This window comes from Pimephales promelas, chromosome 5, assembly GCF_988280905.1.
Source record: "Pimephales promelas chromosome 5, fPimPro1.hap1.1, whole genome shotgun sequence".
NCBI lineage: Eukaryota > Metazoa > Chordata > Actinopteri > Cypriniformes > Leuciscidae > Pimephales > Pimephales promelas.
Window position 1 is genome coordinate 36,211,474 of NC_142773.1, and position 20,957 is coordinate 36,232,430.

A 20,957-nucleotide genomic window follows, 5' to 3' on the forward strand; every position below is an offset into this window, starting at 1 on the left:
ATATATAAAAAATGTATTACTTTAATGAGTGATTTATTTTGCCAATTAGTGATTTATTACAGTACCTAAATGAATTGTCTCAACTATTTTATTGTATTATTTTAAAATATTTGTACCTACCTAAAATGTATTAAAATACATATTTCTGTAGGCTACTGTACGTGCTTTGGTACTACTGTGAATGTTAACAATTATGCTAACAAAGCTTTGTTGACTCCTGACTGAGTTGAAGTTGAAGCGCTATCCAATGCTTTCAAAGACTTATTGCGCCACCTGTCGGACAGCAAAATAAGCGATAAACCGCAGGTGTCAACACATTCCGTGCTGAATGCAAACACGATTGTTTTCTTTTAAGTTTGTTATGGTTTTCTATGTGAGAGAGATCATACAATAAGGAAGAGTTTCGTGAACTTTACACAACACATGTCTAAACATGAGTACGGGGCGGGGTCTAGGGGAATAGGCTACTTTGTTAGTGAACACTACACGCGCGCGACTGAAGAGGTTTTTGCTGAGCTCTCGTGCTCTACAGCGCTTCCGTGAACACTCCGTGTCTGTTATTCACTGGAGTTGATTTTAACCAGACTCTCAAGGAAGATCGCGGTAAGGACGTGAATGATACTTTATATCTATGCATCAAGCCACGTCTCAGCTAAAACGTGTTTTGATGCCGTTCTGCATAGTCATTCAATAATTTCACGTCTAATTCGGTCCATTGAAAAGGCGCTGCGCATGCAACATCTATTCTTATGTTAAAGTGAATTTGTTGACAAATCTTATTGGCAGGGCACAGTAATGTATCTCGGTTTTACTCATTAAATGAAGGGTGTGGAAGGAATCGATGTGAGGAGTGTCACATTTATTAGGGTTGCGCAATTCAGTAGTAGTTACCGAACTAGAAGTAGCCTACAACATTGACGTTCAGTTATATTAGCCTACTCATGATGTTTAGTCTGCTGGCAAATGCAATTTTTTTACGTAGAAAAAAAATCTAAAAATTTAAAATTTATTCTAAATTAAAGTCGAAAGAGTTCGAGATTAAAGTCGAAACATTTCTAGATTAAAGCCGAAACATTTTGAAAATGAAGTCAAACATTACGATAATACGTAGTAATACTAGCTATTAAACGTCCACTGATCAGAGCGCGCCCGTATGTGTGTAAAGAAATGCACCTGTAAAGTCGAACTGCCATGGATCAACACAAAATAGTAGCTTTTTACTTGTATCTACGCTTTCAACAAAATTCTACACAGGTGCTAATCTACCAACAAGAATTACCATGTTAAGACGAGCGCACAGACTCGGACTCGCAACAGTAACCGCTCTGTCTCCCTCTTCACCGTATTTATACGTTCTGGATACATATAAGTGTATAAGTGTATACATATAAGTGTATCATTCTGTATCCAATCATTTGGCCGGATCCTATGATTTCCTCAGATTTAATAACCACTAATAGTGGTTGAGGAGAGATTATTTGATATGATTGTAAAGCGCTTTGAGTGTAGGCCTAGACACATGAAAGCGCTATATAAATGCCTCGTTCATTCATAAAGCTGGATATCTCCAACAGAAAAGTGTTTTCCGGGTTGGTTTTCCATAGGCTAAAGTCAATTCTGGCGCAGTATATTTTATAACGTCCTATAATGGCCTAATGCTGGTATTGGCACCTGTTGAATTTCCTTTTGTTGAAACAAAACGCACGCACAAAAACACACAGTGTGAAATATCAAGGTGCGTTCCATTCGACAGGGTCCCTACGCAGTGTTCACTGCTCCCTACTCCCTGAACACGGTATATCAGTTGAAGTGGACTTCACTGACTTCCTGTTAAGTGATGTATCGATGTTCCCTTATTCCCTATGCCGTTTGCAGTGCCCTTCGAACTGAACATGTTCGTTCCCTTCGAATTGGAATCTCACTTAAGATGGCGAAATACCCTGTGAAGTCCACTTCGCAGTCCACTTACGGTCGAACGGAACGCACCTTCAGACTTAAAAAAAAGCCTTTTTTTTGTTATAAAAAAATAGGGATCAAATTAAGATGAAGATCCTTTGATCACTTTATTTATTCTAGTTATTGACCTTCACAGGTTTGGTGCCCAAATACTTAATGGGATTGCTATTCTGTTACAAAACTCCAGTTTCTAAAATTAACTTTGAACATTATTATTGTTCTTCTCAGCTGCCGGACTTTCAGCATGGCATCAAAGTCCGAGCTTAACGATCTACATGACCTTCAACTGGAGGATAAAGGGCAGCAGCATCGCAACCCTTCAGAGGTGAAGATGTGCCAGATAGTGCTGCCCTGCCATGCCAACCACTGTGGAGAGCTGAGCATCGGACAGCTGCTCAAATGGATGGACTGCACAGCATGTCTGTCTGGTGAGTTTGCAACCTGAATTGTAAAGGCTCCAGAAATCCTCTATATAAGGATATGACTGTTAGCATAATATTGAGGACATGTTTGCAATGACTAAACAAACCTAGAGCAAATAATCTAGACGTGCACGTCACTGGAAAGGCTTCAATATGGAATACATTATTAGGTTAATTTTTTCACCTGTCAGTCAATGAACAGGTAAATCTGTTAAAATGCAGTGAGATTCATTAGTGTCAACATGACTTATTTAGATCTGCTTGTATTCCAGCGGAGAGACACGCTGGATGCCTCTGTGTGACAGCTTCTGTTGATGACATCTACTTCGAACACACCATCGGGTACAGAAGACATCACTTATGTTTTAGATAATTAGAGCCACATCTCAGTGTCTTTTGAAAAATATATCCTAACCAGCATGTCATTTCGCCTTAGGGAGTTCTGTCTGGTTTATTGTGCTATTAAACTGCTATTAGACAGAAGATTGTTAATTACTCTGCCAGCCTGTCAGACTGTGCTAATAAAACAACACCAATCACACAAAACTTTGATTAGTGCGGAAAGTCTCCGGAATACAAGCCCAGTGGAAAACAACCCTTAATATATCACTAATGAGACACTGTCATTATCACTCACGTATATTTTTCAGTGTTGGACAAGTGGTCAACATTAAAGCCAAAGTCAACAGGGCCTTCAACTCAAGCATGGAGGTAACAGACACGTTTTAATCAAATCACGCTGTTGTTGTTTTTTTTTGAAAAAGTTACTCTTAAGACCTTTTTTGTAAGTTTTTCTTGCTATTTTGTTACATTTTAGACTTTTCAAGCCAAGTGTGATAATCATAACATATAAAAGGCACAGCCATTTACATATACTGTCTAAAAAAAAAGATGAAGTCATATTATAAAGACAGCATTTATTCCAAAGCAAAATAACTGGACTTTCATTTCAGCAGATCCTTAAAATATCTGGAAAATAATGACTCTGTATTTGTGTTGCCAAATAGCAATTAATCGATTAAAAAAAATTAAAGTTTGTGTTTATATAATATATGTGTATATACATTATATATATATATATATATATATATATATATATATATATATTATACATATATAATTGCGATTAAATAAATCTAAAACAAAAGTTTGTTTATATATATATATATATATATATATAAACAAACTTTTGTTTTATATTATATAAACACACATTTTTATTTTAGATTCGATTAATCACGATTAATCGACGGCACTACTTTTTTCTGCATCTTTTTTTATTCCCAGTATTACTATATTACTATAGTATTACTATTAGTGTACTGTAGATGATAAGAGAACCGTTTTGAATTTTATTCAAATTTATTTATAGAATTTTTAAACAATTACGTGTAATGTGTACGTGTTATGTGTAATATTTTCCAAAGATTAGGAGAGAATTTGGCCATAGAGCAAGAACGCTAAAAGGGACAATGTTGAGGAGAAACTAAATATATATAATAAAAAATATATATAAATATTTAAATACAACTAGATAAATTGTGACAAAACTATATAAAAACTATATGAAACTATCTTTACTGTTAAAAACTGCCTTATCAAAGGAATAGTCTAAAAATTATTAGATGTGAATGGACTGTTGGTTATTTTAATCCAATTTTAAACAGTAATGACAAATTCAGTGTTAAAATAATTTGTCAAGCATATGCCTTTAGTTCATATATCATATTTGACAGGCTTAAAAATACAGTTGTGAACAAATTTTGCGTGAACCCCCTAGCACCTTGTTCTAAAATACTGTTGTCTTCTTAATACTGTTTGAATATTATATAAGTAGAATGGTAATAATGACTATGTATTGGTGTTTGTGTGTGAGGTGGGGATAGAAGTCATCTGTGAGGACCTGTACAGTGGCCGTCATTGGAGAGTGTGTCAGGCATTTGCCACATTCGTCGCAAGACGCACAGATGCAAACAAGGTATGAGAAAACAATGCAATAATAATGTGTCTAATAATCTTTATAAAAATGCTAGGCCCACTTACATATCAGTTAATTGGGGAGATTTATATTTCATAAAATGATTAGTTTTCCTTATTTGTTATGGCAGTTTGGAATATTATACACTGCAAATAAACTAGGCTGCTACAATTGGATTCAGCACAGCATTTGAATGCACCTTCACTCTACATAACCAGTTATTAACAATAAGGTAATCTTTCTGGGCTGTGATTGTAGGCGCAGCTGAAGCAGGTTGTGCCCTGCACACACCAAGAGCAGGTGGAGCACAGTTTAGCAGCTGAGAGGAGGAGGATGAGACTCATTCACCATGACACCATGCAGGACTTGCTCAACAATAAGACCTTCCAGAGAAGTATCAGTGAGGGTAAGTGTCGAAAGACAAAGAGACACTTCCCTTTCGGTCAAGTCTGTGCCCAAACATTAAAGGGACACTCCACCCATTTGCATTAAGATTTCCATTGTTAGAAATCCAGTCATACTATTGAATGGTCGTTCAACACTCTCTCTTTTTCCCCTGAGACGAGAGAAATCTGCTATTTACCTTTTTCACTTCCTCCTACAGTGATGCAAAAATCGTCATTTTACGGCATTGTAAGAGGAAGTGTAAGAGGGGGGATTTCTCTAAAGACTACAAGCACTAGTTCCCACCCTTTCAAAGCCGCCCATAGGGGGTTGGACCTAATGTGCTAACAGACCTATCACAGATCAGTGCCAGTGCGTTTAATTTCACCGGTTTAATTTTACGCAGATGGATGCATTGGGTACTGAAACGCGGTGCCAATATGGATCCGGTTCCAACATAAAATGTAGGGCCCTATGAAATCCGTTTTATTTTTTAATTTTTAATTGATTACAGTACCTAAATGAATTGTCTCAACTATTTTATTGTATTATTTTAAAATATTTGTACCTACCGAAAATGTATTAAAATACATATTTCTGTAGGCTACTGTACGTGCTTTGGTACTACTGTGATATATTAATAATTTTTTTAAATTACTGTTTTAATTTTTGTGAATTTGTTTTTTTTTTTTTACCCTTGACTGTTATTATAGACGTAAAAAGAGTGTGTTTTTAAAGTTAATGATTAAAATGTATTAAAAATACAAATAAATTATGAACTACTCCTTTAACGAAGATGCCGAAGTTTTGGCTGCATTTCACGTGAATAATTAGTAATTACGCGTCAGAGTAAGTTTGGCGATTGTCTGAAGCCCGTATAGAATCACGCCAATCCATTGGCTGATGGCGCGGACGCCGCCTTGATGCTCTTAAGTCGTCATATTATATTAGCGCGCATTATATGATTTTATTGTGCGAAATGATTTCCAGGCGGTAGCATAGAGTGGAGCTCTACTCTAGTCTACATTGATGGGCGGAGTAGTGGGAGTGGCCTGCGGATCTGAGCATTGCAATGCACTATGGGGATTGTTGTCTATAATCCACAAGCACTAAAAAGTCATTTTCTGCCATTTATCGGCCAAGAAGGACCCAAATTAGAAATTTATGATACTAGTCTACTACATATACGACCCACTTTCAGTCTCCACCGGTGGAATTATCCTTTAAACTAATGGTCACAGACGGAACACATTGGCACATATGAAAATATCTCATATGTGAGTTACATTAAAGTCTTAAAGGGATAATTCATACAAAAATGTATATTGTTTCCTCATTTTCTCACCCTCATGTCATTCCAAACCTGTATGACTTTCTTTCTTCTGTGAGAAGAAATTAATTAAGATATTTAGAATCTCCATTGGGGTGAGAATATTATGATAATACGGTATACATTTTTAGAGCGAACTGTATGCGTCTGCACATGATCCATTCTGGACAATCATTTAGTTTCCTCTAAGCATCTGTTTAGCATCTTAAGGAGCTGTTTTATTATTTGTTACGCAGAAAACTGTTTTGAAGTTGAGGCTGTGCCGACGGAAAAGACACAAGTGGAAAGTGTCGAGCTGGTTCTTCCTACTCATGCCAATCACCAGGTCAACACATTCGGAGGCCAGATCATGGCTTGGATGGAAAATGTCGCTACTATTGCAGCCAGGTTTGTGCCCGCACATTTGTAAAGTGCATTTTTATACAGCAGTTAATATTTAGCTTTAAACCCTCATCCTGCACTAGATCAGGGTTCAAGGTTTGTACTGTTGTCATAAACGTGCTGCAAAAGAGACTTCTGCGGTGACAGTGCATTGAAGCTTTAGTTAAAGCAAAGAGCATGAACTTCAGATTATCTAAATTTTCCATGAAATCATAATTAAGATTTGTGACATTTAGTTCATGTGTGTTGGATTTGAGGCCATCTGTTTGCTAATTTAATGCTAAAAGTTGTCATTTGCTTTTACAAGATATATAAATTATACTAAGGATGAAATTAACAATTGACAACAAACATAGTTGACAGTTGACTTTACTATTCTAGTTGATGAATCACATTACATTAACACAATTGTTTTGTTTTCTAAAAAATGTTTTAAATATGCAAATGTGGAATTATCTATAAACACACATATATCTATAAACACACACACACACACACACACACATATATATAATAAATGATAATGATTAAATTAATAATGATAAATAATTTACATACATTTCGAGAACAAAAATCTGAACATTTGATAAAAGGAGGTTCAATGTGGAATGTGGAATACCCCCCCCAAAAAACAAATAGATAGCTTTTAATAAATAAAAATTAAAAAAAAAAAAAAAAAAAACACTTAAATGCGCATTTTGGATGATTTTTTCCCTGCTATTATGAAAGAAATGTTATGGAGGCAAAATAGCCCAAAATGTCAACATAGACCAGTGCATGAAAAAACTATTAGTCTGACTTTGATATTTATGACTCATCCTGCACTACACAGATGTCCGTCCATTCAGCTGCTCTCTACATTTACATTTAATCATTTGGCAGACGTTTTTATCCAAAACGACTTACAAATGAGGAGAGCAATAGAAGCAAGTAAACAAACAATAGGACAGCAAAATGCAAAATTCTCTAAAATGAGAATGTCTCTCCCCTAATACCACCTGAAACTAACTAGTCTGTCCCACCAAATCTTCTTGTTTCTATAGAAAGTACATCAGCACAGGAAAGAAAACTGTATCATGATAGTCTTATTATGAATAATAATAAAAAAAAAACTCAAGATATGGCTTTCTCATTTTTTAACAGTCGTTTATGCAATGCTCATCCTACTCTGAGGACCATAGACATGTTTCACTTCAGAGGCCCGTCCCAGGTTGGAGATCGTTTGGTTCTGAAAGCCATTGTCAATAACACATTCAAGAACAGGTGGGCTTGTGTAATAGGCATCCATGAGCTGTATTTAGATTCTAATGACTACACAGTAATGATGTCAGTCTACTGACTGGCAGTGTCTCTGGCTTTGCAGTATGGAGGTAGGCGTCTGTGCAGAAGCCTATCATGGAGAGGAACCTCTGAGGCACATTAACAGCGCATTCATGATGTTTGAGGTGCTGGATGAGAAAGGAAGGCCACGTCCACTGCCTCCCATAAAACCTGAACCTCAGGTTAGGAGTCCAAATCTAAATCCAGATTATAGTGTGAACGGCCATGCCAACACTCATTTGATTGTTTAAGGAAATTGTAAATTGTCAAACCTGAATTTTGACTTCTATTCTGAATGTTTTGACAGGAGGGACAGAGGAGATACCAGGAGGCTCTTGCCAGGAAGAAGATTCGACTTGATAGGTAGCACGCCTGGTGCTTACTTTTATTCTGATTACAAGAGCTCCAGCTTATTACCTCACAAAACTATGTAAGAAGAGCCTGCTAGAATGCAACATCCTCAGCTCACCCACAGATGGCGCTGTCACTGTGCATCGCTGCTCAAAACTAGATCCATAAATATAATACATGGACTTTATTTTCTTAAACTTGAAGGTCAGGATTTGAATTGTTATTCCTTGAAAATATGGAAATATTATATAATTGAATTCTTTATTATGTTATTTTATTATGAGATTATGTTAATTATGTATTGTTATTATGAGATTTGCTCAGTTCTAATGTTTGTTTTTTTGGCTTGGCTAGAAATATTATTTTCATTTAAATCTCCAATTATAAATGTCTGAAATCTAATTAAAAAATATTAAAATATTTCATGGAATAGGTAAAATAATTTTTAAATAATATAAAATAATATAACATTTTTCAGGAGCATCATTCAGCTGTACTTTTCATGAGTTGGAGCTCACCTGGTTTTGTTTCTCCTCAGGAAGTACATCATCTCATGTAAGCAGACAGAAGTGCCACTGTCTGTCCCATGGGACCCTAGTAACCAGGTAAGTTTGTGAGTTTCCCCGCTACAGAAAATACCTGATTATATGAATACTTACCATTAAAGTGTCCAAACTTGTGGCACAATATGGGCTGAAGCAAAAAAAAAATAATTAAAAAATAAAAAAGTTAACAGGAGAGTACGGAAGAGGATTAGGGCCAAGCAATAATAAAAAAAATAAAACAATCTCGAGATTAAAATCATTATAATGCGAAATTAAACTCGTTAAATTTCGAAGAAGGAAGTCGAAATACAATCTTGAGAATAAAATATTGAGAATAAAGTCGTTGTGTTTCGAGAAAAAACTTGTTAAATTTCGAGAAAAAAAGTATAAATACAATCTTGAGAATAAACTCATTAAATATCGAGAATAAAGTAGTTTTGTTTCGAGAAAATAAAAACTCGAAATACAATCTTGAGAATAAACTCATTAATTTTCGAGAATAAAGTTGTGTTGTGAGAAAAAAACTCGATAAATTTCGAGAAAAAAGTCGAAATAATCATGAAAATAAACTCATTAAATTTTGAGAATAAAGTCGTTGTGTTTCGAGAAAAAAACTTGTTAAATTTCGAGAAAAAAGTCGTTCCGAGAAAAAAACCCAACTCAAAATACAATCTTGAGAATAAACTCATTAATTTTCGAGAATAAAGTCATTGTGTTGCGAGAAAAAACTCGTTAAATTTTGAGAAAAAAAGTCGAAATAATCGTGAGAATAAACTCATTACATTTCGAGTATAAAGCCGTTGTGTTTCGGGAATAAAAGTCGAAATGAAATGTAGAGAATAATGCATTCGATCAGTGTTCAGGACATGGCAGAGTTGGATCACTAGTCAAGCTATATTTTAGAAATTTAACAAGTTTTTTATCGAAACACAATGACTTTATTCTCGATATTTATTAAATTTATTTTCAAGATTGTATTTCAACATTTTTTACTCGAAGTTTAACGAGTTTAATCTCGCATTAAAATGACTTTAATCTCAAGATGTTTTTTTTTTTTTTTATTATTATTGCTTTGCCCTAATCCTCTTCCATAGGATAGACATACTGAATGGAATAAAAATGGATAAGAATCACAGAATTATGTAAATACGACTTGACAATTTTCAAAAATATTTGTTTACTCCTTATAATATATTCTTGGTATTGTGTTATGTTACACCTTGCCAACGTATGTTGACTAAAACATGTTTGTACTACATTTATCAAAGGTTTCATTTACTCACAGTGTGTATCTCCTTTCCCCTGTTATACAGTGTTGTTGTATGGACAGACAGCATTGATGATTTATTTGAGCTGAATTATTCTCATTTTCAGGTGTATCTGAGCTACAATAATGTGTCAGCCCTGAAAATGCTCGCTGCCAAAATCAACTGGGAACTCAGCTCAAAGAAGGGTCATGTAAGGGCTACTCACCATTCGTCAGTCTTACATTATAAAGTTCCCCCCGTAACATCAGATGCACATTGTCTTGCGTTGAGCAGGTGAGTCTGTATACAGTGGAGGAGAGTCAGAGCCTGTGTTTCAGGGTGGAGTTTGAGATGGATGTCCCAGCACAAAGGGCCTTCACCCTCCTCTCAGATATCAGCCGCAGACAGGAATGGGACGAACACTACACGTGAGACACCTACACACAGACACATGTCGATTTATTCCGAAATGTTTGGTACAAACACATCAGTAACTTTTCAAGTAGATATAATGATTTAAAATCGCAAATCCAAATGTCAGTTTAAAGTGGTATACATTTTTTTTGTGTGTGTTGTTTTAATTTTACAGTCTGTGTGAGCCGCTCATTAGAGTCAATGAGGATGATTTCATCTATAGAGTTGTTACTCCTTCGGTCAGTGAAGGAGGAAAAGTTCAGGACTTCATTTTACTGGCCTCTAGAAGACCGCCTTGTGATAGCGGGTGAGGATGTGTTATTAAAGTCTACATAAATAATATTTGCTACTATATATATACCTCTTTTAGTTCTGTGGCATTTCTGAGTGAATCAATGTTACAAAGAAGACAAAGCATATTTTTAATACAATAATGTCCCACTAAATTAAGTTTACCCTCATCTTTTCCTCGGGTCAAAAAAACCCCAAAAACCGAAGAGTGTTAATTGGAGGGGTTTGAGACATTTTGTCGCACTTGAACCACGTATACACATTTATTTTTTTACTGGATTCGAGGAGTTTATGTGACCAAATCCTTCCCATCCCTTAGGAATGCGAGGAATACTAAAGTATACATATAAAACCCTAAAAAATTCTCAAAATTAAACCTAAAAATGCTAAAACATTACCAAAAAGGATTTTATAATGTCTATATGTGTATCTGAATGTGTATTGAAGAGACACTCAAGAACTGACTTTAGGACCCAGAGGTCCTTCAAAATAACTTTCCAATACATGCATAACCAGCTCAAAATATCTCACATTGGGTCAATTCGGTAATTGACCCAATGTGAGATATTTTGAGCTGGTTATGCATGTATTGGAAAGTTATTTTGAATTTAAGTTAAAAGTATTTAAGAAATGATTATTTATTGATACAATTTAGCAATTTAAAGGTCCATAAAATAAAAAATAAAAAAAATTACAGTATCATCTAGTAATTACTATGGAAGCTTGTTTCTGCCACAGAATGAAAAATAAAAAAGGTAATTGCGACTTTCTCACAATTCTGATTTTTTTTCTCACAATCACGAGTTTACAGATATAAAGTAAGAATGGCGTGATATAAAGTCGCAATTGCACGTTATAAAGTCAGAATTGCAAAATATAAAGTCAGAATTGCGAGATATAAAGTAGGAATTGCGAGATATAAAGTTAGAATTGCGAGATATAAAGAATAACTAGATATAAAGTCGCAATTGCATGTTATAAAGTCAGAATTGCGTGATTAAAAGTCAGAATTACGAGATATAAAGTCGCAATTGCGTGTCATAAAGTCGCAATTGCGTGATATGCGTGATATAAAGTCAGAATTGCGAGATATAAAGTCAGAATTACGAGATATAAACTATTCTGAGAATTTCGAATAATTCTCTTTTCCCTTAGAATTAGCCTGATAACTCGCAATTGCGATTTTATATCTCACAATTCTGAGAAAAGATGTCAGAATTTCAAGATATAAACTCGCAATTGTGAGAAAAAAAGTCAGAATCGTGAGATAAAAAGTCACAATTCAGTCTTTTTTCTCACAATTGGGACTTTATTTCTCACAATTCTGACTTCATATCTCGCAATTGTGAGATACAAAGTCGCAATTGTTTATTTATTTCTTTTTATTCAGTGGCGGAAACAAGCTTCCATAAATTACAGTAAATCACAACATGGCATGAATGCAGCATAATCTATAATACATATTAGGGGTGTAACGGTACATGTATTCGTATTGAACCGTTTCGGTTCGAGGCTTCCGGTTCGGTACGCATACAAACCGAACGGTTGCTTGGATAATTTTTCCTGCCGGCAAAATTCGTGCCGACGCACACAACGTTGCGCAACATCAAATTGGCAAGCGTAATGAAAGCAGAACGAAACTGCGCTACTCGTTATGTGCTTCACGGATCGTTTATCAGTTCGGACCAGCAACATCTGTGCAGCGCGAGCCGATCTCGATCAAGCAACACTGTTACCACACCGCGCTAAGAGATCCGGTAAAGAAAACATTTGAATTCGCCACTGAGGTAATAACATCGCTGCGAGATCTAGTGAGATGCATTCACATTTCTCCGTTATTAACCGTAGATCTCTATTAGATTAAACAGCGCTGTCATGGAAACCAGGAGAAACATTGTGCCGTGAATGAACTAGCTAGTACTTTACGTCCACAGACCAGCAACATTCACCATGGATTTAATATAGTAACACTAACTGGAACCAGTTTGGCTGGAATTGTGAAATGCTTTCAAGTACTTCACACATCTTTTTCCAGCACTTCAAAATTCAAATATTATATAAATAAATATATATATTTAAATGTTATTTTTAATGCACTCTCAGAAAAAAAGGTACAAAAGCTGTCACTGGGGCTGTACCTTTTCAAAAGGTACACTTTTGTACCCAAAGGCTGCATATTGGTACCTTAGTGGTACATATTAGCACCTAAAATGGACATATTACCACCTGAAAAGGACATAATTAGCTCATGAAATTGACATATTAGCACCTTAAATGTACATATTAACACTTAAAATGTACATATTAGTACCTCAAATGTACATATTACCACCTAAAATGGACATATTAGCTCATGAAATTGACATATTACCTCCTGAAATGGACATATTAGCACCTAAAATGTACATATTAACACTTAAATGTACATATTAACACTTAAATGTACATATTAACACTTAAATGTACATATTAACACCCAAAATGTACATATTAACACCTAAATGTACTTATCTCATGAAATGGACAAAAGTTTACCTTTTGAAAAGGTACAGCCCCAGTGACAACTTTTGTACCTTTTTTTTCTGAGTGTGTGATGACCAAAACATTATTTGTTCATCCTTCAAAGATGACCCCCATTTATAAATCTGAAAGTTTCAAGATCTAGGAAAACTCACACTTATTTAAAAATATTTTTTCTTTAAACAAATAGGAAATATCTCTGGCATTTCTTTCTTTTTGCTGTATCGAAAACGTACCGAACCGTGACTTTAAAACCGAGGTACGTACCGAACCGTGATTTTTGTGTACCGTTACACCCCTAATACATATGATGTATATATGTTTTCAAGGGATCCGTATGTTATTGCCCTACGATCAGTCACTCTACCCACTCATCCACCCACAGAGGGGTTCAACAGGGGCGAGGTGGTCTGTGCTGGGTTCACCATTTATGAGGTGTCGAAAAGTGTCTCTAAGGTAATTAAAAATAGTCCTTCATGATGCTCACTGTGTACTTCCTCACTGAATGTGTGACATGTTTCTCGTTTTGCTCTCAGATTTCATACTATAATCAGGCCAGTCCAGAAGTGATGCCATACATCTCCACTGACATCGCAGGCCTCTCATCCAGTTTCTACTCTAATTTCTGTGCATGCCGCCAGTATCTGCTGGACAACATAGTCAGCACACCTGCATTCACCCCTTCCACATTATGACCTGCTGCTGGACTCAACTCATCATCAAAAGTTAATGCTTTTAAACGGGCCAGATCCAATACTTTTGCAGCATTTTATTCTTTTACCCTCTTAAATCCATAATAAAGAACCGATTCTTATTCAGAATTGATCCATTATTTTTGTACTAGGACTGAATGAAAAACCAATACTGGATTGTGAGGTTCCAGTTTGAATTGAATGTGATAAGAGGGAATGACTGTGTGGTGCAAAATAATACAAAATTAAAAACAGTGAAGAAATGCATTTTCCATCCACACTGGTTGCTCACGACAAATATGAAGTGAAACGAGTTTGATTTGTGAATTATTCATCTGAACAAATTATTTAAATGAGTCACAGATAAGCCTCATATCATATGGTTCACTCACTCATAGACTTGGGTCTGGGAAGTGAACCACCAATGTTCATTTTCCCGTATTTGAGGCGTGGTTTACGAATGTCTATCAATCGTTTCTATTAAAAAAACACAAGTATTAAGTACAGTTTAACATAGATGTTGAAGTTGTTATTTGCATTGGAAATTGTTTGCGCTTGTACTTAACAAGTTTAAAAAATTTAAAATTTAATTTAATGACTAAAGTGTCAACAACTTTAATCGGGTACGTGGTGCACAGCTAAAAGTTTTGCTTCTAAAGCGGTTGCTGTATTGATTGAAAAGCAACACAACTTAGTGGCACTGTGACAACCACAGTAGCTAGTCTACAGGCATAATGGCCATGATATTAATAAAATACCACTTACCATTTATAAGTTAAATGGACTTCGTCGACGACGATGCCTAGCAGGTTACTAAAGGCTGCATCAAAAGGTAGCTTCGCGTCTTCCGCCATGTTGAATCCATATAAACAACTGCTTCGGTGCGACAGGTATGTCGCATAGATGTCGTCATCGTCTTGCTGCTCCCTCCCCGTTCTGTGATTGGTTCCCTAAACTAGGCGAAAATCTGGCCATGGTATCCAGACTGCCTTTCAGCGTGAATAAAATCGTGCTGCGGGAAGGCAGCATGGGGAAACCCAGACTAACTCACTCACTGAATCTTTCTAAAGGGTTATTTTTTTTAAATCACATGACTATTTTCTGTACCTTTTCTGAGGTTTGTAAATAAACAAGTTGTTATCTTCATTGACTAAGCTCTCTGGGTCCAGTAACAGCCATTTTGCAAAACCTCTGTTACAATGTGACAGGTTCACATAACAGCAATCCATGCTGAAATAACTTTAAAAATAAACCTAATTTTATTTTTTAACACTGGGATCCATCAGAAGTGGTGACCATAGACCTCCATTAGCCTATATGACTGACAGACAAGAACGGTTTGACCTAAAAATATCAAAATTGAAACTACTGCGGAAACAAAGACACCTACATCTGGGATGCCCTTGAGGTAAGCTAAACATTCCAAAAATTCATTTCAAAGTGAATTATCCCTTTGACACGTCTCTATTTTTGGTCTTTCAGTATTATTTTTTGGTGCAGTGATGTTTTAGTTGCTGACAATTACTAAAAAATGTAGTTAAAATAAATGATGGTTAAAAAAGTACTATTTCTATCGTATGTATAAAAAAATAGCAAAATAAAAGTAGTGTTAATAATTTAAATTCTATAGAGCCAGGAAACAATTTATTTTAAATATTAATCGCTCAAGTTTTCAATGAACATTTATGTACATTATCTTGTCAGTGGACCATCTAAACAGCATTATGGTTGATTTTGCAAGATATATGATCTTGATTTTCAGACATGTTTTCTGTATATGTTTGACATATTGTAGAAGCTCCGCTGTCTGTTCACTGCTCGGATAGACATTAAGCTTTCAATTCCAGAATTGAGGCCTCGGCCCTCTGCCCGCTTCTCTAGAGTCAGCGAGAAGCGTGATTGTGCATGGATAAAGCTCTTAAATCCAGCCACAGTCCTGTCCAGTGCCTCGACCTGAAGCTGCAGTGAAACATCTTGCCAGGCCCCCTGAAAGAGCTGCACCATGTCCTCCATCAGTTCTGGTGTGTAGCCTTCATTGAGAACCTCTTTAGGCCAACCTGGAGCCAGGGTCACATACGGAAAGATTTGATCAATGGTTCTCAAGAACTCTTTTCCCATCACATAGCCGTGGACATGGAAAGCTCTGTGGGCTACGTCCATGTTAACCCAGGTGGGGTGGTGCAGCAGGTCTCTGTCATAGGCCCGACGAAGGAGCTCCAGCGACGGGCTAAGATGATTCTGGGACTTTATCCTTAAGTAGAGTCCCCATGGCTTCTTAGAGGCAAGAATAAGCTCCAAACAGTCCTGAAGAGGAAGCTCAGGTTGGGAACCCTGAACGACAGGAATGTTTGGTTGACCTACCCTAGATAATACTGGGATCACCAGCATTCCTCCAGGGCTCTCTGCAAAAAATTTTTAAAAAATCTTGCATTACCAATTTATAATGATCTATCCATTTCCACAATCTCTATCCATCTAAAGTTGTTAAATCCACACCTTCAAGCAAAGATAGCAAATAGTTTTTATCAGTGACTGTGTCCCACTGGATGTTGAGTCCATCACCATTCACCGGCCTGAAGTAGTCAACTATGTCTCCACCTGGATAGAATCTTCTGGGTCTGTTTCTCAGCTCTGAGAAATCAAGATGCCTGTGTTACTGATATACACAATTTGGGATAAAGGAATATATATGGTTACAATTATTTTAATGTTGTGCTATTACCAATAAATAAATTCAATTATATACTATTCTGTCTAAATAACTAAAATAAAACACAAATAAAATCAATAATTTGAAATAGTAAACTGCGCATTGCTCGAAAGTTTTACGGCAAAAAAAAGATTTTCTGTCAATTAGTGTACGGCTCACACTGAAGAACATTTTTCCAATATATAATTAACCTTTTTGTGTAATTGAAAGATTCCATGGATGTTAACGGTTCTTCATGGAACCACAGATGCCAATAAAGTACTTTTATTTTTAAGAGAGTTCGATGACTGCAAAGTTAATTTAATGTAAAAACAGCTCTAATATCAGCAGATAACCAATATGCTTCCATATATTGAGCATTGCTACACTATAAGGTGTAATATTCAAAACCATGAAGTCACTCACGTGCAGCTTCTTTGAAGTGTGAGAGCACAGGCTCATAGATGTCATAATAGATGCGCTGAGGGTTGCTGTTGTCTCTGATGAAGAGAAGATCATTCACAGTGGGGTTCTCCTTTCCTTGCCACAGTGTTAAACTAAACCTGTATCAGAATCAAGACACAGTATAAACATCATCATCATCATTTTTTTTTTCTTAAAACGACTGAAATAACTGAGTTACCTTGAAGATTGGCTGAGCAGCCAGCTCAGGTGTGGCCACCCATTCTTGGCCATCAAAGCATGGACAGGAAAGGTGATTTTCTGAGGGAGGTGTTTTACAGTAGAGTACATCTGCTCCACCATACTGCGCGTGTATGTCACATTGGGGAAGATGGAAAGATAAAGAACCTTCCATCCTGGAGAGATGGTGACGTCAGCAAATTTCAGCTGAATGAGCTCAAAAAACCTTGTAATAAAAGTACAAAAGGTCAGCAACTGAAAACTCCACTTTTTTTTTGGAAATAGGCTCATTTCACAATTCTCCCAGAGTTAAACAGTTGAGTTTTACTGTTTTGGAATCTATTCAGCCGATTTTCTGATATGTAGAAGAATATCAGTAAGTAACCAGACAGTTTCTGGTCCCATTGACTTCCATAGTATATTTTTTTCCTACTATGGAAGTCAATGAGACCAGAAACTGTCTGGTAATATACAATATTCATCCAGGAAGAAACAGCTTCCTGTTTTTATGAGTGAGTCGCTAGGCGCGTTTCCATTACAGATTTGCGCAAAAGTTTTGCGATATTTTCCAAATGTCAATAAAAAACTATTGCGAAATGACGGTGTTTCCATTAACCGATGTTTTGCGACTAAAACGTCTTTTTTTCCCTCTCGCGATAAGTCATTAAAAAAATCATGGCAACGGACTTTGGTAGGTTTATACCCTATTTCACAGCCATGCACCGCACCAGATATTATTATATTAATGGAAGGAGACGTGGTGTGTTAAACCAAACATTAATGGCAGGGAAAGACATGGAGTTGTTTCTCCCTTATTTCTGCTTCGATGTCTTGATAGCATATTATTATTATTATTATTTGCGGACACAGACCTAAAACACACTCCGTCTTCTTCTAAGTCAGGTGACTGTAAATGCGCAAAATCGATTTCCATTGCAGTTTTGCGAAAAAATCCTTTTTCGAATTGCCTGAAAAACCTCCTCATGCGAGCGTAAAAACTTTTTTGCGATAAACGGGAGTTTTTGCGAAATTGACGTGTTTCCATTGAGCGTATTTTCATTTCGCAATTTCAATTTGCGCAAATTGAAGGGTAATGGAAATGCAGCTATTGAATTATTCACTCATCCAAACACACTGTTTCATTCAGGGATAAAGTACCCACAATGAAGTACCCAAGCAAACAATTTCTGGTTCCCAGAATGTTCTGGTAACAGTCATTTTTTTGGTTATAATATAACTATTACCGAGGGCCTGTCCCGGTATGTACCCACACTTGTAGTCTTTGTCTACTTACATGACATATTTCCATTTGGCCCAAGTGTTCAAGTGGGCTTGAAGACCGCAAGTGTGCATAGAACTATTTCCGATTACCCGATGGGACGTACTTACAACATTGTGTTGAAAAAAATCCAAGTTTTACAGAGCTTTATGTCAACATTTTTATCATTACTGTACCAACAAATTGAGAGCCACTGGCCGAATTCACAAAGTAAACTGAACCGCATTGAAGTGATATACATGAAACGAGATATATAATAAATTCTTACTCAGAAGCATTGACCACTGGCCAGAAATCAGGAACATTAGGACCAGGAAGAATATCTGCATTTATCCACACTGGGCGGTTGATCCCCGTTTGGTTTTTCAATCTCAGCAGATCCAATGAGGGCTCCACTGCATTAATACTCTTAAAATCCAGCTTTATCCCTAACGAAGGATGAACACAACAAAGCAATGCTCACCATGTCTTCTGTACATAAAATCAGATACTAATGTCCCAGGTTGTTCACCTTTCTTTGATTTGAGTACAGCATCCAGCCAGTCCTCCAGAGTGTTGTCACTGTATATGTCCGGTGGATGGGCCATGATGGGAATATTGGTTTCATTGGCTGTATTGTGACCTTGTACATTTATATCAGCTTCCAGGATCATTACATCACCTGTAATGTACAAAGTTTTTAATGGTATATCATTACACCATCTGCAGAGATCGCTATCACTATCAGAGCTCTTAAAGGAGTAGTTCACTTAACAAAAAAACTTTTGCTGATAATTTACTCACCCCCATGTCATTCAAGATGTCCGTGTCTTTCTTTCTTCAGTCGAAAAGAAATTAAGGTTTTTGATGAAAACATTCCAGGATTTTTCTCCATATAATGTGCTTCAATGGGAACCAAACGGTTCAAGGTCCAAATGAGAGTTTCAGTGCAGCTTCAAAGGGCTTTAAACGACACCAGACGATGAATAAGGGTCTTATCAAGCAGAACGATCGGTCATTTAAAAAAAAAATAAAAAAGTTTAAGTTTTATAAGCACAAATGCTCGCCTTGCTCTGTACTGTGATGCGTGTTCATGACTCTCCTGTTCAAACTCGTTCATCAAAATGAACAAATCTTTTTTTGAGTCATGACTCGAATGGTCATAGATAAGACCCTTATTCATCGTCTGGTGTCGTTTAAAGCCCTTTGAAGCTGCACTGAAACTCTCATTTGGACCTTGAACCGTTTGGTTCCCATTGAAGTCCATTATATGGAGAAAATCCTGGAATGTTTTCATCAAAAACCTTAATTTCTTTTCGACTGAAGAAAGAAAGACGTGGACATCTTGGATGACATGGGGGTGAGTAAATTATCAGCAAAAGTTTTTTTTTTTTTTTTAAAGTGAACTACTCCTTTAACATAGATTGTGTATATTTGCACGTACATTTCACAGCAATATATTTTTTTGAATTATTTTATTTGAACAAATTTCAATAACGAACTAAACATTCCTTGACAACAACAGTGGCCCAGATAAAAGAGATAGAGAAATATAAAAAGTGAAAAAGAAAATACATAGAACACTAGCCTATACAATAATAAAATGAAGTTTTATACAACAGGGAATAAGTAAAAGCTTCGCACCGATCAGTTCACCCTCAATGCCTCAATTTATATACTAATAGGAGGCTCACTAAGGCTCATATGTTCCATTTTGTTAATAGATAGTGTACAGAATTTCATTATTATTATTATTATTATTATTATGCAACTGATAACAGAATGGACAGAAGCGCAACCTTGAACAAAGGTATTAAGATAAAACAACAGATAACTCTTACTGTTCAAGGCCTTGTTCATCTCAGACTTATTGTTGGCTGAGTGATACCATGTTGCATAAAGACCATCTTTTTCCTTAATTTCTCCAGTTTGGAGAAGAAAGTCAAGCATGTCTCCACCAGTTGGGAAAGGCTCCATGTCCACGTCGACTGAAGCATCTGAGATCATACACAAGCAGTATCCACAAATTGAACAACATAGATAAATCAGTACTGTTTTCTCTCAATTTACTTATGTACCTGATAAATGGTGTTGCATATGGACACATTCTGAACTCTACATCAATCAATATTCAATTTTATGTAGGCTACTATAAACACTAAAGAGGCTTCATACCTGATCTCCTGATCACAAATACTGAAGTTAAAATAATGACGAGAAGAAGTGCAATCAGACCGATACCAATACATAACACGACTAACTGCTTTCTTGTAAAGATCCCCAGAATTGTTTTTGGTTCTTTTCTTTCTTCCTCTTCATCATCCTCATTCCTGCAGTTCTTTTCTTCTTTGTCATCCATCGTTTTGCAGTATCAGATCACGAAATGTTCACTCGACGTGCATAAGCTGCTCAGTGACTCTCCTGGAGTGTCATGTTTTCTTTTCTAAGATCCAAATGCCTTTTATCTGCAGACCATAAATTGGCGCACTTTGTATTCTTGTCATCTTGTTTGCAAGAATTTTTTTTTTTTTTAACTT

The 20,957-nt window shown here is 36.2% G+C and overlaps 2 protein-coding genes across 2 annotated transcripts; one reads left to right on the forward strand and one right to left on the reverse strand.

Moving 5' to 3' along the window:
* Positions 1–320: 320 nt before the first annotated feature.
* On the forward strand, positions 321–14,944 carry acot11a (acyl-CoA thioesterase 11a). The gene is made up of 16 exons (XM_039676097.2): positions 321–603; positions 2,185–2,384; positions 2,651–2,720; positions 3,029–3,089; positions 4,255–4,356; positions 4,615–4,762; positions 6,307–6,457; positions 7,595–7,714; positions 7,815–7,953; positions 8,079–8,134; positions 8,661–8,727; positions 10,042–10,125; positions 10,209–10,342; positions 10,504–10,635; positions 13,469–13,595; positions 13,676–14,944. The coding sequence occupies exons 2-16, from the start codon at positions 2,201–2,203 to the stop codon at positions 13,832–13,834; spliced, it is 1,734 nt and encodes a 577-aa protein (XP_039532031.2). The 5' UTR covers positions 321–603; positions 2,185–2,200; the 3' UTR covers positions 13,835–14,944.
* Positions 14,945–15,462: 518 nt separating this feature from the next.
* fam151a (family with sequence similarity 151 member A) lies at positions 15,463–20,908 on the reverse strand. Its single transcript, XM_039677276.2, has 8 exons — positions 20,596–20,908; positions 20,262–20,417; positions 18,953–19,102; positions 18,710–18,869; positions 17,164–17,388; positions 16,947–17,083; positions 16,328–16,462; positions 15,463–16,233 (listed from the first exon to the last, which is right to left on the reverse strand). Exons 1-8 carry the CDS (start codon positions 20,777–20,779, stop codon positions 15,590–15,592), a joined length of 1,791 nt encoding a protein of 596 aa, XP_039533210.2. The 5' UTR covers positions 20,780–20,908; the 3' UTR covers positions 15,463–15,589.
* Positions 20,909–20,957: the final 49 nt, after the last annotated feature.

Excerpts from the sequence above, each read along its gene's own strand:
- acot11a (XM_039676097.2), top strand. The coding sequence starts at position 2,201 with ATGGCATCAAAGTCCGAGCTTAACGATCTACATGACCTTCAACTGGAG. Across the intron at positions 4,763-6,306 it reads CCAGAGAAGTATCAGTGAGG|AAAACTGTTTTGAAGTTGAG; the intron begins GTAAGTGTCGAA and ends TTTGTTACGCAG. Across the intron at positions 10,126-10,208 it reads TCAGCTCAAAGAAGGGTCAT|GTGAGTCTGTATACAGTGGA; the intron begins GTAAGGGCTACT and ends TGCGTTGAGCAG.
- fam151a (XM_039677276.2), bottom strand. The coding sequence starts at position 20,779 with ATGGATGACAAAGAAGAAAAGAACTGCAGGAATGAGGATGATGAAGAG. Across the intron at positions 20,418-20,595 it reads ATTTGTGATCAGGAGATCAG|ATGCTTCAGTCGACGTGGAC; the intron begins GTATGAAGCCTC and ends GTATGATCTCAG. Across the intron at positions 19,103-20,261 it reads GATGAACAAGGCCTTGAACA|GTGATGTAATGATCCTGGAA; the intron begins GTAAGAGTTATC and ends TGTACATTACAG.